This window comes from Aspergillus puulaauensis, chromosome 1, assembly GCF_016861865.1.
Source record: "Aspergillus puulaauensis MK2 DNA, chromosome 1, nearly complete sequence".
NCBI classification, from domain to species: Eukaryota; Fungi; Ascomycota; class Eurotiomycetes; order Eurotiales; family Aspergillaceae; genus Aspergillus; species Aspergillus puulaauensis.
The window spans coordinates 3577709-3593861 of record NC_054857.1 but is presented as its reverse complement, the minus strand read 5'-3'; the positions used below and the strand labels follow the sequence as shown (position 1 = coordinate 3593861).

At 50.0% G+C, this 16153-nt stretch overlaps 6 protein-coding genes across 6 annotated transcripts; 4 read left to right on the top strand and 2 right to left on the bottom strand.

Moving 5' to 3' along the window:
• Nucleotides 1–1359: 1359 nt before the first annotated feature.
• On the top strand, nt 1360–3435 carry sidI (putative long-chain-fatty-acid-CoA ligase; the record flags this gene model as incomplete). The annotated part of the gene is made up of 5 exons (XM_041697507.1): nt 1360–1765; nt 1836–2133; nt 2187–2566; nt 2655–2984; nt 3074–3435. 5 exons carry the CDS (start codon nt 1360–1362, stop codon nt 3433–3435), a joined length of 1776 nt encoding a protein of 591 aa, XP_041550785.1.
• Nucleotides 3436–4071: 636 nt separating this feature from the next.
• On the bottom strand, nt 4072–5459 carry APUU_11418S (GNAT family N-acetyltransferase; the record flags this gene model as incomplete). Its single annotated transcript, XM_041697506.1, has 2 exons — nt 4072–4434; nt 4485–5459. The coding sequence occupies 2 exons, from the start codon at nt 5457–5459 to the stop codon at nt 4072–4074; spliced, it is 1338 nt and encodes a 445-aa protein (XP_041550784.1).
• A 2105-nt stretch (nt 5460–7564) lies between these two features.
• Nucleotides 7565–8834, top strand: APUU_11417A (uncharacterized protein; the record flags this gene model as incomplete). The annotated part of the gene is made up of 5 exons (XM_041697505.1): nt 7565–7647; nt 7709–7731; nt 7786–7940; nt 8007–8561; nt 8610–8834. 5 exons carry the CDS (start codon nt 7565–7567, stop codon nt 8832–8834), a joined length of 1041 nt encoding a protein of 346 aa, XP_041550783.1.
• A 1656-nt stretch (nt 8835–10490) lies between these two features.
• APUU_11416A (uncharacterized protein) lies at nt 10491–11035 on the top strand (the record flags this gene model as incomplete). Its single annotated transcript, XM_041697504.1, has 3 exons — nt 10491–10592; nt 10652–10794; nt 10891–11035. The coding sequence occupies 3 exons, from the start codon at nt 10491–10493 to the stop codon at nt 11033–11035; spliced, it is 390 nt and encodes a 129-aa protein (XP_041550782.1).
• Nucleotides 11036–12560: 1525 nt separating this feature from the next.
• APUU_11415S (uncharacterized protein) lies at nt 12561–12923 on the bottom strand (the record flags this gene model as incomplete). Its single annotated transcript, XM_041697503.1, has 1 exon — nt 12561–12923. The coding sequence occupies one exon, from the start codon at nt 12921–12923 to the stop codon at nt 12561–12563; it is 363 nt and encodes a 120-aa protein (XP_041550781.1).
• Nucleotides 12924–14482: 1559 nt separating this feature from the next.
• On the top strand, nt 14483–15588 carry APUU_11414A (uncharacterized protein; the record flags this gene model as incomplete). The annotated part of the gene is made up of 2 exons (XM_041697502.1): nt 14483–15196; nt 15247–15588. The coding sequence occupies 2 exons, from the start codon at nt 14483–14485 to the stop codon at nt 15586–15588; spliced, it is 1056 nt and encodes a 351-aa protein (XP_041550780.1).
• Between the last annotated feature and the right edge of the window lie 565 nt (nt 15589–16153).

Sequence of the window (16153 nt, the reverse complement as noted above, 5' to 3'; positions counted from 1 at the left end):
CGACCCGAATGTGGCCCCCCAGCGCCCGCTCGTCAGGTGAAATCCAGGGCCGCCGATGGCCGGCCCATTTATCTGATTAGATCATCTGATTAGATCGGGTCATGGTGTGTATGGTATTTGGCTCTTACCGTACGGTATTCCGCAATTGCTGTATTCTCCCGTATTGCCTCGACAGTGCCGATCGCCTTGGACAGCGGGTCGGCCAGTGCAACAGTGGATGTTGTCGCAATTATTCCGAGCTGTCGTTTACTCCGAGGTCCTTTCCATGATTCCATCCCCGTCAATGTGCAGAAACTTGCATAATGTTCTAAAATGAGGCCATTGGCCGTTACCCGCTGAAGCTTAGGCTGCGGCCCGCCAAAATATTTATCTGATCCGTAGTGGAGTGAATCCAGACATCCGAGGCAGTACAACAGGATGTTGAAGTCGACCCATACTTATTATTCATAAGTTCAGATTCCATGGCTAGGTGGCCACTATGTCTCGGAAGCTACGGCTTCTTGCTGGCTGTGAACCTTCTGCATCTCTACGTAGAATCATCATATGTCTGCCACGTAGAAAGCTTGCAGCTAGATAGCCGACTCTGCTGATCTGCTCAGATATACTGGGACTTTGGTGTATCTATTCCCTCTTGGTATTCTTTGATTCCTAGTGTGAAGTAGCATTCCTGGCATATATAGGATGTAGTATCGCTTGATTAAAGGAGCACTCCTTAACATCTCCAATTGCCAAAACTAACGACCGCCACTTATAACCCCAAATCCTCCAATTTCCGGTATTCTCCAACCCGATCCTAGCCAATACTACTGCCCACCAAGGCCGCCGTCTCTTATCAGATCAAACCCTTGCCCTGGTCAACCAATCGATGCCCCTACCAGGATCAGGCCCGCAGTAACAAAATAGCGCGAGTCAGTCTAGCTGGCTCGCTAAACCACCAGGCCAAAGCCCAGACCGTCAGCGTGCTCGATCTGATATGGAGATTATTGTGCGCCGTTAATGAGGAAACCGTCCAATGCCACTCGCCTCCTCCAACTGTGCGGAAAAGTGGATACCACACCAACTCATGGGGCTGGAGCCGCTGGACAGTGAAGAGTGAGACAAGCTGGAGTGGACAAGTGCCCACTGGCCAGGTACCTCACGCTAGATTTGTCCCCATTCCTGGCCGCTGAATCGCTGACTCGCTTAAACTGAGCAAGAGAAGAACAAAGGGCTTGTCAGAATCCGAGGTAGCCTGATTCCATTTGATCCGGGACACTGGATCTGTATTTAATCAGCCCTGCCCGCCTGCTCTCCCGGATCTGCATAGGGCTTTACTCCCAACTGCCAGAGAAACGTATCTACGCAAGCCAAGCAAGCACAATGGCCGCTGTACACCGGCTCCAGCAGACTCTCTCCCACCTGCAGCCCACGCAGGCCACCCAGCAACTCTCGGTTGTTTACGGGCCAACAGAGCCGGAGTTGTTGGATGTCACTTTGGGTGAGCTTTTGACTCTGCAGAGCCTTCAGTATGGCGACTACGAGTGTCTTGTCTTCCCCTGGACCGGGACTCGGTGGACGTATGCAGATTTGAACGACGAGGCCGATCGGGTGGCCCGGGGAATGCTGGCGATGGGCATCAAGAAGGGAGACCGGGTTGGAATTATGGCTGGCAATTGCGAGCAGTACATTTCGATTTTCTTCGCTGCTGCTCGCGTCGGTGCCATTCTCGTCGTTTTGAATAATACTTATACCCCGTCGGAGCTCTACTATGCACTCGACCATACTGGTATGCACACGAAACTGGAAATATCAACTGAAGATCTGGCCAATTCTGATAAGCTTAACTACTGGCACAGATGTCCGATTGCTTTTCCTGACCCCCCGCATCCACCGTCACTCCCTAGAAGAAGTTCTCGAGAAGCTCGGCTCTCACCCTAAAGAGGCTGGCACATCCAACGCTCTTGAGGAGATCGTCGTGCTCCGCGGCGAATACAAAGACTTTACCACCTACGCACAGGTTGTCGAGCGTGGTCTCCCTCTCTCCAGCAATGCCCTGCCCGCTCGCGAAGCCGAACTACAACCAGAAGATGTATGCAATCTGCAGTTCACCAGCGGTTCAACTGGAAGCCCCAAGGCCGCCATGCTCACGCACCAGTACGGAATACCCCGATCCACTTCTAAACGTCTATACTGACAACCCCCGGCAGCAACCTTGTCAACAACTCCCGCTTCATCGGCGATCGCATGAGCCTCACCTCATTCGACATTCTGTGCTGCCCTCCCCCGCTCTTCCACTGCTTCGGGCTCGTCCTCGGCATGCTGGCTGTCGTCACGCATGGCTCGAAGATCGTCTTCCCCGCCGAGACCTTCGACCCGCTCGCAACGCTCCATGCCATCTCTGACGAGAAGTGTACTGCCCTGCATGGCGTCCCCACCATGTTCGAGGCGATCCTCAGCTTCGACAAGCCCGAGAACTTCGACTGCAGTAACCTGCGCACGGGCATCATTGCCGGCGCACCAGTGCCCCGTCCACTCATGAAGCGGCTCTTCGAAGAACTCAACATGAGGCAGTATACCAGCTCCTACGGTAATCCCCCCATACCTTACTCTGCCATGACCTTTGTTCAACACTATCCCCACTGGAATTACGTTGCTAACTACACTGAATCCAACAGGCCTAACAGAAGCATCCCCGACGTGCTTCAACGCCGTCACAACGGACTCAATCGAGACACGCCTCCAAACAGTTGGAAAGGTCATGCCACACGCAAAAGCCAAGGTCGTCGACGCCAACGGCGCAATCGTCCCCGTCGGCCACCGCGGCGAGCTCTGCATGGCCGGGTACCAATTGACAAAGGGGTACTGGAACAATCCCGCAAAGACGGCCGAGACCCTCGTCACGGATGAAGACGGCACGGTCTGGCTGAAGACCGGTGACGAGGCGGTTTTTACCCCCGAGGGTCGGTGCAGTATTACGGGGCGGTTTAAGGATATTATTATTCGTGGTGCGTATTTACCATTCTTTTCGTTTCTTTTCTTTTTTTTTATTACATACAAGTTTGTCAAAATGCTAATCCGTTGTATCGTAACCCAGGCGGCGAAAACATCTACCCACTCGAAATCGAAGAGCGTCTCTCCAGCCACCCCTCCATCTCCGTCGCATCCGTCATCGGCATCCCAGACCAGAAATACGGTGAGGTCGTGGGGGCCTTCATCTCCCTGGCGGAGGGCGCGACCAGGCCGACTGACGACGAGCTACGGGGCTGGACGCGCGAGACACTGGGTAGACACAAGGCGCCGCAGCACGTCTTCGTGTTTGGCGAGGAGGGAGTGGATCGCACGGTTCCTGTAACTGGAAGCGGGAAAGTGCGTAAGGTGGACTTGCGGAAAATTGCGGCGGGGGTTTTGGAGCGTCGGAAGATGAAGGCGATTACGGATACTACTACGACTGCTTGAGATTTGGTTTTGGTCTGTGATAGATTTTTTTTTTTTTTGTTTTGTTTTCTATTGTATGTTTAGATTGTTAGCGAGTGGTTTATACCCAGTTTATTGTGAAAGGTTTACTACTATTCTGCATTCCATTCCGCTCAGCTCATTTTCAGTATTTTTGTTTTTCTGAGGAATACGATTTTAAGCGAAAATCGGTTAGAGTTATGTTATCAATCAGATTAGATGATTATCTAATCTGATGTGGGTCTGTGAAAAACTACCTGCACAATCTGATTTACCAATCCATGTCACCCACTACAATTCCCGAGTCCCACCAGAAGGGGGAAAAAAAAATCAAGGTCTAGCATCCGGTGTCGGCACCGGCAGCCAATGGTGAAATTATTCTCGACGAAGACGTGGGCCTGTTTGGCCAGACTGCTGGTGGGGGTCCATCAGATAAATAACAAAAAGGTTGCAGTGCATGACAGCCCAAGGTTTGTGCGTCAGCTCCACTCATAATTACGAGACATTGGCATAGGCGAGGCCCCCCTTTCACATGCAAGCTGGCCAGAACTCAATTACTCTCCCGTATAACTGACTATGCTCTAAGTGGAATATGGAAAAACAGTATTAATGCTTGGGTATTGGGTAGTTATGATATAACTAGAGCTTCAAAGCGCGATATGGGTCACGCTCGAGGTGGTCAGAACCGTCAAAGCGGAACGGGGAAATATGAAAATACTTCTCTCGGCTGCACTTTACCAGCGCAGACCGCTTGTATGGCAGGTCGATGAGCTTCTCAAGACTGAACCCGGTAGCGTGATCGTACGCCAGCACGGTGAGGTTCGTGAAGTCCGGCTCGCCGACGATATACCCTGTCCGCGGCTCATCCAGGAACATATAATGCATGATGCTACACCACCATACTATGACCCGATGCTGGCCACGGAACCGAACATCTCCAACTAGTGAATGCCGTCCGCGATCCCAGTCGTCGGCGTTGTAGTGTGCTCCGATGCTGTTTTCCTGCGACGTGGATTAGACTATCGAGTATTAATGCGAAGGGAGAGAAGTACCTTAGCCCAGTATATCTGATGGTAGGAAAAGAAGATGTTGTTGAATTTAGCCAGCACGGCAATCTGGTGTGGATCTTCTTCAACCCTGCGAAGATACTCCCTGTGCTCGTCGAGTGTCCCCGTAACATGCCAACCTTTCGCCACGCGGGGATCATTTTGCCATGTGTGAAACAGCTGCAGGTGTTCGTCGTTTCGATAATCCAACGCCCAGAGCGAAAAGAACTCATCTAGCTGCGGTATGTACCGGCTGTACATTCTTGACCCCGGCGTAGGCTTCCGCGGTCGAATGGGGTGGAGGGCGTGAACGCTGACGTTGGACAATTCGGGTGTCCAGGTATGCTGAACGGGATGGAGCGGGAATGAAGTCAACGGTCGTCGAAGCGAGTTGTATATCTCAGCGTCGCACACCCATACTGGCCTTGACCCGAACGGGGATCCCGCGCCTTGCCAGAATGTGCTGCGATAGATGACGAGCTGATCAGGGACGTCTGCATTTGGCGGGATGGAGTGACCGGCAGGAGCTGAGGGGGCAGGATGCGCAGTCGCAAGCCCGACAGCTTGTAACTCCTTCGCTAGGACTTCCTTTCCTTTGCCAGAAAGCACAGCGCGAAATATCTCAAACTCCGTGCGCAGGGTAAACAGGGCGTGGACCACATTCCAGATCTGCCCGACAGAGGGCGGCTCCTTTCCTTCCCATATCCAGTATGTAACGGGGCTTCTTTGCGCCCGTGCCCAGGCTGAATTATTAGCCTCGTGCGGTGTTGCAAATGGGTCGGGCTCTCTCAGGTCGGTGAAGTGGAAGGAATCACGGTGCAAGGGTTCTGGAGGGGGCATGCAATCATCCAAGCGTGGGGAGCGTCGCAGTTGGAGCTTGCGGACTCCATGCTGAACAGACACAACCTGCAGCCTGTAGGTTGTCTTGTATGGCTCCGGTAGGCGGATCAAGGGGAGCTTATCGGGGAACGAGGACGCCATTCTTGTTTTCCAGATGGTAGCAGCAAGTCAGTAGGACCGAGGCGGCCTCGGCCTTTAGCTATGCCGCATAGCTGATCATGAGGTGTCAGGATATTCAAACAGTCCAACTACTGGGCAACCTTGGCACATTGACGCCTGGAACGATGATTGTGAAGCTGCCACGACCCAAAAATACGACAATGCCTGCAGGAATGCCCACCAGCTGAAACGGACTGTCACGAGTGTACGGTAACTTTGGTAAATTTCCAGCGAGGTCTGAATTTCACAGACAAAACACACAAAACTCGTTTGGCAGGCCTTCCCCAGAACAGCAGTGATCCGCGGGGATCACGCATGGGCCGGTTCTCCTGAGTTCCAGGGCTGTCCCTGAAGAGTTCTCGCGCGCTAAACTCGTGTCTCTCGTAAAAAAATCATCATGCATCCCACTTTGCTCCACTGCAGGCCGACAGCATCGGCCAAATACTTCCAATCCGCGCGTAAGATCGGCAGGTTGTGCGGACTCGGCATCATTTCAGCTTGTAAGGCAATCCGAGGCATTTCCAGTTTTGACTTTGATGTACCCTCAATGATGCTGAAAGATCCGATCTCGCAGGCATTCGAAGGTCTTCAGTGCTTGGCGGTTGGCATCGGAACGATCCCAGCCGGACCCTGTGAGTGACACTGTCAGTTTCATGCCGGGAATGCTTTGTGGGTCTAACACGCATAATTGACTTTGAGCTTCTTGGTTTTGCTTCACCTGGTACTGCCTTTTGAACATATCTGGAATTCTTTCTGGTTCCCCCTCATGTCAGTGTGCGATACACTTTTCGCCATGAGGGATCGCTGTCTGGACCAGTGATAGCCAGACAGTGGTGTCTATCATCCCCCATTCGCGAATTGATCTCCGAAAGAGGGTAGATCCGAGATACCAAGATCTAGATATGGAGTATACGGTGTTAGGGACAAAAGTCCAGTGTCCAGCGAATGTCTCTGGCTATCCCCCACGGCGTTACCAAAGTTCCAATAAACCAGGCTGTCTCTATCCCTGATTAAGAAGCACCTCCTGTCACCTGCATTGACGCCCCCAACTTGGGTCCTTGAATATCCGATCTTCAGCTTCTAGACTGGGCGTGGCCATCTTTCCCACCCCGAGGACCACAAACAGGATGCAGCCTATTGGCCGTCAGCTAGTCATTTGAAACCCGCGAGTTGCATTCCCAGATCTCTGATATCCATTACGATATCAGATTGATATGCAAGATGGGGGTGATCTACAAGATGGGGGCTGAGGTGTGCACCTGCACGGGGTTCCTGCAGGTAAATCACAGCTGCGGGTGTTGTGATTCGCGCGACTGGCTTTCAAATGTCAAAGATCGGAAGCCCGAGCGGCTGGGACGATGGGGAGGACAGCTAGGAATATCACCGGCACGATTAGCGCCGGCAATACGTAGTGTTAGGGTGTTTGGGCACTTCTTATCCCGACTTCGGATATATCAACCAATAGTGGTATATGGGTGTTACTTTGGTCTACGTGGGCAATAGTCTTTCAAAGACACTTCTAGCAGTCATAATAATACTTCAGGCACGATGTTAGTATATATAGATTCTACTTAGTCTTTTATAATATCTTAACCATGTCCTCTATGCTACAAATTATCCGTTATATATATTTTCCAAACACCGATTCCTAGAACTTATCTAAACATGAATAAACAAACAAAGTTTACCTAACTTCTCTGAGAATTCTTATACTGTCCTGCTAGAGCCAAGCTTCACGGTTACTCCTACTACTGCTCTGTTATATGCGCCCTCCTAGCATGAATTAAAGGAGGACGGGTCCAGTGCCTTGTCCGTTTGGGACCCCGCATATTTATCCAGATAGTTATGCGGGCGGGGTCTCGTTTATCCTCAACTGCTGACAGATGATTGGGCACTGTTATCAATTATCCGGTAGTATGAACTTTGTTGCGTAACCAGCTGGAGACTGGGATGGTGCGTTTACCGTCCAGAATGACAGGATCGCGGGGAAATAAAACGAGAGTGGGCTGCCCCTCACTCGATGTAACCCGACAACAAAGCAGCAACTCCAACTTCGCTTTCTCATCAACCTCATCTCTCGAGACATAATGCCTAACTCTGACATGATTTATCGCAGGCTGGGCAATTCCGGCCTGCACGTTTCGGTGATCAGCTTGGGAGGATGGATTACGTGAGTCCAGCTAGTTATTCCCCCCTTAAGCGTTTGGAGCTTGACTGACCGAGTTGGTTAGGTTCGGTGGTGATGTCGCGGAAGGTACTGTTCACAAAGTGATAATTCGTCGAGACTAATACTAAATTCACTATGCAGAGGGCACCGAAGCGTGCATGCGGCAGGCGTATGATCTCGGGATCAACTTCTTCGACACCGCAGAGGGGTACGCGGGTGGAGAGTCCGAGGTTGTCATGGGCAAAGTCCTGAAGAAGACTGGCTGGAAGAGGAACGACCTCGTTATTAGCACCAAGGTGGGATATCGCCGTAATCCCTCATTCCTACGCTTCTGCCAACTGACTTGACCTTTACTTGTATAGCTCAACTTTGGCCGCGCGCACGGAGAGGTCGGTGTGAATAATGTCGGACTTTCGCGCAAGCACATTGTCGAGGGTACGCGGGCGTCGCTGGAGCGCCTACAGCTGGAGTACGTCGATATCATCTACGCCCACCGACCAGATCGTCTGACACCGATGGAGGAGGTTGTGCGGGCGTTCAACTTTGTTATTGAGAAAGGGTGGGCGTTCTATTGGGGTACATCCGAGTGGTCTGCAGACGAGATTAGCGAGGCGGCTGGAATCGCAAAGTCCCTGGGCTTGATTGCGCCGATTGTTGAACAGCCGCTGTACAACTTGCTTGATCGGGAGAAGGTCGAGGGGCAGTTCCAGCGACTTTACTCGCGGGTTGGTCTTGGGTTGACGACCTTCTCGCCGCTGAAGGGAGGTCGGTTGAGCGGCAAGTATAATGATGCGTTGGAGAAGCCTCCTCCTGGATCGCGGTTTGCGGAGAGCAAGGACAAGTACTCGGTTGGTGTGCGGGATTCGTGGCAAGGGGAGGAAACTGCCAAGGTTATTCGACAGCTTGGCGCTGTCAAGGTATGGACCTTATTCCATACCTTGTTACGTTCTCTAATAGGCACATAGGGCGTGGCCGATAAGCTCGGCGTCAAACAATCCCACCTCGCCCTTGCGTGGTGCATCAAGAACGAAAACGTCAGCTCCATCATCACTGGAGCTTCCCGCCCCGAGCAGATCGTGGACAACGTCGAGAGTCTCAAGGTGCTACCACTTCTCACGCCAGAAGTGCTGGCCGAGATAGACGAGGTCCTCGGCAACAAGCCCGAACCGGCACAGGCTCGTTTTGGATGAACAAGAGCGTCACTGGCAAATTAGTTCATTTTAGACTGACTAGATCAATGCACAATCTGGGTATCATCATATCATCATATCCAATCGCCGATCAACTCAAAAAGACCTAACCGCATGGTCGCGGTCTACAGAATCCTTTCTCCCAGCACCACCAGCATCTCGGGGTATCTAATCCCGGTCTCCCTTGTGCGAAGCGCCTGCAGTCTTTACACACAACATATAAAACACCCTGGATCCAGATCTCCGCCCCACGGCCATACCTTGCCTCCCCCCATTCCCCCCTGGGCGCCAATCCGCACTGGATGCAGAAGCGGCGGCGTGCATCCTGGCCGCGCCGCCCGCGTCCCCTGCATAGCATGCGGTCCGCGAAATGCCTGGCCGGTCGGAGACGCCGACAGTAGCGGCATGCATAGAGATCCTTTGAAACGGCAAACTCGGTTGTTTCTGCTTCGAGAAGCTCGGTGTGACTCAGGTCTGGGATTAGATTGTAGAAGTAGACGCAGCTGCGTTTCAGGTTGATGTAGTCTGGGAATTCGAGGTGGGAGGATACCAGAATGTGAAGTTCGGGGGGTAGAGACATCAGCCTGAAGGATGCCATTTCGACAGGCAGTGGAGCCCGTCCCAGTACTCAGCACTCAGCACTAAGCATTCAGCAGTGGGTGCTTCGGGCTTTCGGGGATAAGATGAGTGGAGATCGTTGCACGTTGAGTTCGCTTCCAATGGAATGGAAGGTTCAGTTCCTGCTTCTCATGTCGTCATACAGATCACCTGACGGCCGCGGAGTTCTCCAGAGACAGCGAAGTCTTGCACTTCCCTCAACCACAGCCCAACTGGGACAATTTGACGACAGAAACCAGGGCTAGCCGGGTAGCTCTTCATGAGCTACTCTGTAAAATTTGGGGATGTATACCACTACCGGTTCCTGAACGAGACGCCACAACTCCACTTCCCCGCTGGACAGGCACGAGGAGCCATTCCCGGCGATCCCGGGCGGCGACTGAGTCTGGGGGTTGGAAGATTGCAAGGTTATGAGCTTTTCCTTAGTCTTGTGGTAGTGGGATCCATTACGCAGATTATGCAGAGTCACGGACTCATGGGAACATGGCAGGTTGGCCGTCTGTTGTCGGTCTGGTCCGCCTGGAACCCTGTTTAGAGCCGGTTCATGTGGCACGAGCCTTGGTTACCCGGCGGTTTTGGCCCAGTCTGCATATCTTCCTCAGACAAATATCTTGGCAGATCGATCCGTCAAATCATGACGCCGTTGTACCGGCGATCCTTGGGGGCCGTTAGAATGGCCACGGATCGCCGGGATGTGTTGCCTCCGCAATCTTTCAGCCACGCTCCAAGGAGTTGGATGAAGATTGGGAGACCCGTAGCGAAGCATTGGGAGTCAGCCTGGAGGCAGAAAGTCAAGTACTGTCTCGGCCCGAGATCCTTACTCGAATGATGCAACGATTATAGCCTGTCTGGTTCTGGACGAGGGAGTATGCTTACCGTCGGTCAAGTTCCGTTCCTAGGGAATGTCCTGGGGGGGGGTAAATATACGATGCCTTGAGGTATAAAGACGCCGCTGGAACCCCTTTGATTCAGTCAAGCCAACAGACAATCAGACAGCCCATCCATCATTCTTCAGATAACTTCCAAAACCTCATCAAAATGATCCTCTCCAAGCAAATCCCCATCTTCGCCGCCCTCATGGCTCTGGCACCTAGCGTCCTCGCCGACTGCTCCTTTTCCTTGAGCTTCACCAGAACTCAGGTATACATGGCCCATGCTCTATTTCCTTTGATAACTCGATTTAACTTTGCTCCATCCAGAACCCCATCGCCGGAGGTGACAACACCCACACCTGCAGCGCAGAAGTTGACTACGGCAACGGCGAGACAGAGATTCTCTCAGAGGCCTGCAACGAAGTCAGCAGCTCTCGCTGCTACACTTCGAAGCTTGCGAACACCATTTGGTACGTGACATTAGCCCTGGCCTATTATAGCACACTGCACTGCATATTCCGTTCACAATAGGAGATGGGAAGACAAGTAGGGCTAACAATTTACAGCGTCCACACTAACTCCGAATTCTCCGATGGATACGTGGATTACGGCGCCGAGCACCGCGACTTTAACGAGGATGGTTGCGACAAGGACAAGTGGGCTGGCATTGCTGGCGATGGAGCCACCACTAAGTGTACTTTCCCTTGCTAGGGGACTATTTACAGTCTGCTGCTAGAGGCGTTTTCTAGTATTAGTTCCAGATATAGGCTCAAAAAAGATATTTTGACTTAATTCCTCAAACCATACATCTTATCGTCTAATCAGCACATTATAAGGACTAACTGACATCAACATCAATAAGCACATCCAATTAATGCCAATATAAACCACCTAGTCAGGCTAGTAGATACCCTGAATAAGCACCTCTCCACCACCAAGCGTATACACTACCTCCCAGTCAGCAGACAGCTTACCTTTATCCCCGAACCTCCCACATCTCAACACACTTAGGGGAAGCCAAAACATCTGTAACCATATCCTTGGTGGCGGTGTACACGCAGCCATCCTCAGGCATATAACCACTACAGATTAGCTCCCACTTCACACTGTCAACTACCCTCTTGACGGTGTAGCTACTTAGGCGGAAGGTGACTTTTCCATCCACCAGTTCCATACCGAGTATGGTGCCCCATAGATAAGTATCGAGAGTTAGCTTTCCGGTGCCCTCTTGCAACATGGCTGCGCTCTAGGTACTTTGATTGTGGTAGCAATCAGGGATTGTCGTGTCTGGAAGGGGATAGAGAGAGAAAGCTATTCTGGGTTGTTAAAAGGCTTGTGCGCAATTTATAAATATATTATCTATTCGCTTATGGCTTTATCCCTTAAAACTGCATTCATCTTTGCTCTACATTCAAGATGTTTGAAGTCTCATTGTTGATCTGCAACATTCTCAAACAGGCGTCTACAAAGACGACGCTCTTTAAAAGACAATGCCTTCGCAGTCTACATAAAACACGACCCTTATGTCTCTAATAACTACACAACTAGTACACCATCAACCTCTTCAAGACACAATGCCTAACCAGCAAACAGTAACCATCCGACTATCCCTAACAGGCACCATCCTCAGCCCTACAGGAAGCCACTTGGGCGGCAAAATCAGCATCCGCGCAGACAACCCGACAATCCAAAATATCAATCAAGAGGTGAAGTCGCAGTTGGTTTTAAAAGGGTATCTACCACAGAGTGGTTGGCATGTGTACCCGGCGTCTGAGGAAATAGTTGCCCATGTTTTTCCCGCAATGGAGCTAGGGCAAGGTGGAGATATGATGACGGATTGGAGGGCTGGGGATGAGGTTGCGATGTACACTAGGTTGGAGGTTGAGTGTTCGCTGAGTGATGGGATAGTGTTTATTAGGGGGGTTTCTGTGATTTAAGGGTTACTGCTATTGTGTCTGTTATATTAATTGTGCTGTTAAAGTGTATTAAATCTCCTTCGACCGTATAAATACCAACTGGTATTTAGCCATCTTTGTATACTGCTTCTATGTTAACATATTGTGGATATAGATATGCAGAATCAAAAATCTCCAGATAGTCCTGAAACGAGATATCGATTAGTATCCATTCAAGTCGTTCAAGGGCTTCTTTTGAATTTAATAAATACAGTATTCCTTTTTAATTATTTTGTAAATACAGATAGTCAAACAAGCACACCAAACACTCCCCTAAATCCCTAATGACTGGGACGACCCTCCCAGAATCCCTTAATCAATGCTGTTTCATTGAGCAGCGCGTAAGCAACAGTAACGTCAGTTTCCACCTCGACTTCATCTCCGGCCTTCCAGTCCTTGGGCTCCTTCGATCCATCCCGGTAATGAAAGAAGACATGCGACTTTTTCTTAAAAGAGTAGGCACTGTCATTGGGTCCCAAGTTTCCGGAAACAAACAGCACGCCTTCCGAAGCCCTGACGATCTGCTTGATTGTCTTTTGGTCCACGCTGATGACGACTAGTTCGGTGGGGGTGCCTGGACGTTGGATTAGGCGTATGGTGCCCGAGATCGAGTGTCTGAGGTATAATTGTTCGTTGGAGGACATGATTTATGATTGTAGTGGTAGTAGGTAGATAGTGGGTAGTTATGTTCTGAGCTGAAGTTGAATCACTTTGTAGTGCAAAAGCTGGTTTATATCAAGTTGCGTAAAGTATGAAGAAATAATTTGATTAGGGTCTTGGTTGTGTCTTAAATGCATATCGCTCTTCTAGATAAGTTTCTATAAATAATTAAAGACACTAAGAGGCTTGGAGCCATCCAAAGCGCTGCAAAATGTCTTCTGTTTCATTTCTCTCTTTGATCGAAATATGGAATGGAACAGGGGTTAACTTCCCTTTATACTTCCGCGTATCAGTCAAAGAAATTACACCAATTTTCCGATTCATCTAGGTGTCTCTTTCTTTATCAAATGGCGGATAGCACCACTACCCTAGAAACTCGTTAGCTATTCTCCTCTTGTAAAAGGAATAACTTGTTGGAAACAGAGATAGCTGCGATACAGTCTCCTCGTAGTTTGCCAGTCGGAGCAGAACAAATCGTGCACCGGGCTGGGATCCGGTCCAAGGCGATTCCCTATTCCAGGACGTTCTGGACAGGTTCATCGAGCCCTGACGGGTTTGATCAGGTTGCACACATCTGCCGACCTAATGTCATGATGGCCGTCGAGAGTGATGCGAGGCCAAAGCACCAAATGACCTGCCTGGCAAGATTGATATTCCCACTGAACACGTAACGAGGACCCTCCGCTAGTTGTGGCTGGCTTATCCAGGTTCAAGAATACATATCTGTGGAAGAAGTGAAATGAAGCCAAGCGTTAGTGGTGTTTCTAGCAGACACTGATATCAGATAATCGTCAACTGAGCGAAGACTGCCGTTGTTCTGCGACATAACACGTATATACGAGTTCAGAATTTGCATTGACGCAATCAGACTTACTATAAGAATGCCGCTTATATTGAGAGCATTGACCTTACATTTGCCTCACATTCACCCCAGTGTACGATATATAGATACATCTGAGTTAGCTTGCCATTTTAAAGTGAGATATTATACAGATCTTGTTTCTAGTCTCAGTTTCTCTATCATCACCTCTTACATTTCCTCGCCTCATTATATTGCCGTTGCTCTGCTTCTTTCCTTCTTTCCTTTCCTTCTCCGCTTTCACTTACTCTACGTTCTGGCTGCAGACATCTCCACTATAAAGTGCGATCTAGAGCTCTTCTTTCTTCTATCTTAACAAATCTCACTACTCTAAGCATTTACATCTTCAGCTACTCATATTTACTTTCAGTTCTCTACTTCCAACTCTCTATTCCAGCTCTCTATTCCAACTCTCTATTCCAGCTCTCTATTCCAACTCTCTATTCCAACTCTCTATTCCAACTCTCTATTCCAACTCTCTATTCCAACTCTCTATTCCAACTCTCTATTCCAACTCTCTATTCCAACTCTCTATTCCAACTCTCTATTCCAACTCTCTATTCCAACTCTCTATTCCAACTCTCTATTCCAACTCTCTATTCCAACTACTCTTCCAATAGTAAGACAACCTTTCGATCTTCTTCACCAACTAACCCCTGCCAGAAAAAAACTCTATAAGCCAAAATGTCTCCCAAGCCCACCAACCCAACAACCACACCTTGCAACATCCCCGATATAAACTACGACCACTCCTTCGCCGAAAAGCTCCAAACAAACATGTCCGCCCTAGCCGGTATATTCAACTTCCCAACAACACAAGAACTCTGGGACCTCGTCCAAAAAGACCCAAGCGCCAAACCCATCTTCGACGCCTGGGCCGGCGAGCGCAAGAACTTCCCCACCAATCTGCGCGGAATCACACATACCAAACTCATGATTCTCGCCTCTAACCAGGGGCTCCACCACATTCTCGCCAACGACAAGCACCCGGCCTTCAGCGGGCAGGTTTTCCAGCAGAATCAGCTTCCTGTACAGGGGAAGGTGGAAGTTAATACTATGATTCTGCCGCATCTTACGGCGCTGTGGTATATCGCGAGACTCGTTAGGGAGAAGCCGGTTCTCTTTCCGGGGTCGAGGGTGGCGTCTGTATCGGTGGGGGTGTCGGTGTCTCACGCACCAACAGATGAGATTTCGTTTGATCCGTATGATGTGTTTCATGCGTGGAAGCTGCTTAGGTGGATTTGGTGGGTTAAGGTTCCTAAGACGAAGCCTCGGGTGAAGCCTGCTACGCCGCCGGTTTTTCACACGGATTCTGGTGTCGATGACTCGGATGGAGCTGTGGGTGGGGATGTGTTGAGCTCTGAGGTGAAGGTTGAAGATGGGAGAGACAACGTTTCTGTATGTGGGATTATTCTTTATACTGGATCTACATGCTAATATCGTTATAGGATGTCAGGTCGGTTACAGCGAACGAGGATGCAGCTGGACAGGATGCCCCTCAAGGCGTGGATCATCAGGCCTCGGTCGAAGAGACAAACAATCAAGTCAACAATTATGCAAGCAAAGATGCAACTGGGCAGGGTGTTTCCCAGGACACAGAGAGCAAAGATACTGCTACTGATATCCCCTACGACACCGCAGACGAGGGCAAGACCGAAGATCCAACTCCAGATACGGATGGTAAACAAATTAAGACCGAAGAAACTGAAGATACAGCAAAGCGAGGACTGCCCGAGGACGAAGACGGTGAGGGCGAGTCGGGTGTTTCGAAGAAGAGCAAAACTTGCTGATTCTCTACTTTGTTTCTTTATTTCGCTTCTCCTTCTGATGGTTATGGAACTTTTAAAGGAAACATCACATCTAGAGAACACTTACAATCAGATGGAAATTATTATTCGGAATAGCTAGATATCCATTCAGCAGGATACAGTGAGGCTGGTCTGGAATTCACCAATATCCTTGACAATTTCATCCATTTGTAGTAGAATCTACTCCATAATTTAGAGTGAATCCAGTGAGTCATTAATCATGAACATGGAGTATCCCGCGATCAGAATGAGTCGTCTGGGTCTCCGATCCGCAGATCTGGTTAGGGCTTGTAGTTGTCAGTCCAAAATTACGATAGCGACCTTATTCTTTTTGTAAATCAGTTTATTGCCTTCTGTCATGACTGAATAAACTGATACTATTTGACTTCGACATCATGAAGTTAGGACTTGTGCACAGCCCCTTTTGGGCCAAGGCTGAATATGCATAGTGGTCTCGACTCAGCCTTGCCAGCTAAGACAACTAGGGCTTTTAGCGTCAACCGAAGCCTTGAGTGTGTGAAGATCAAGAAGCAGCTCCAGCGTTCGC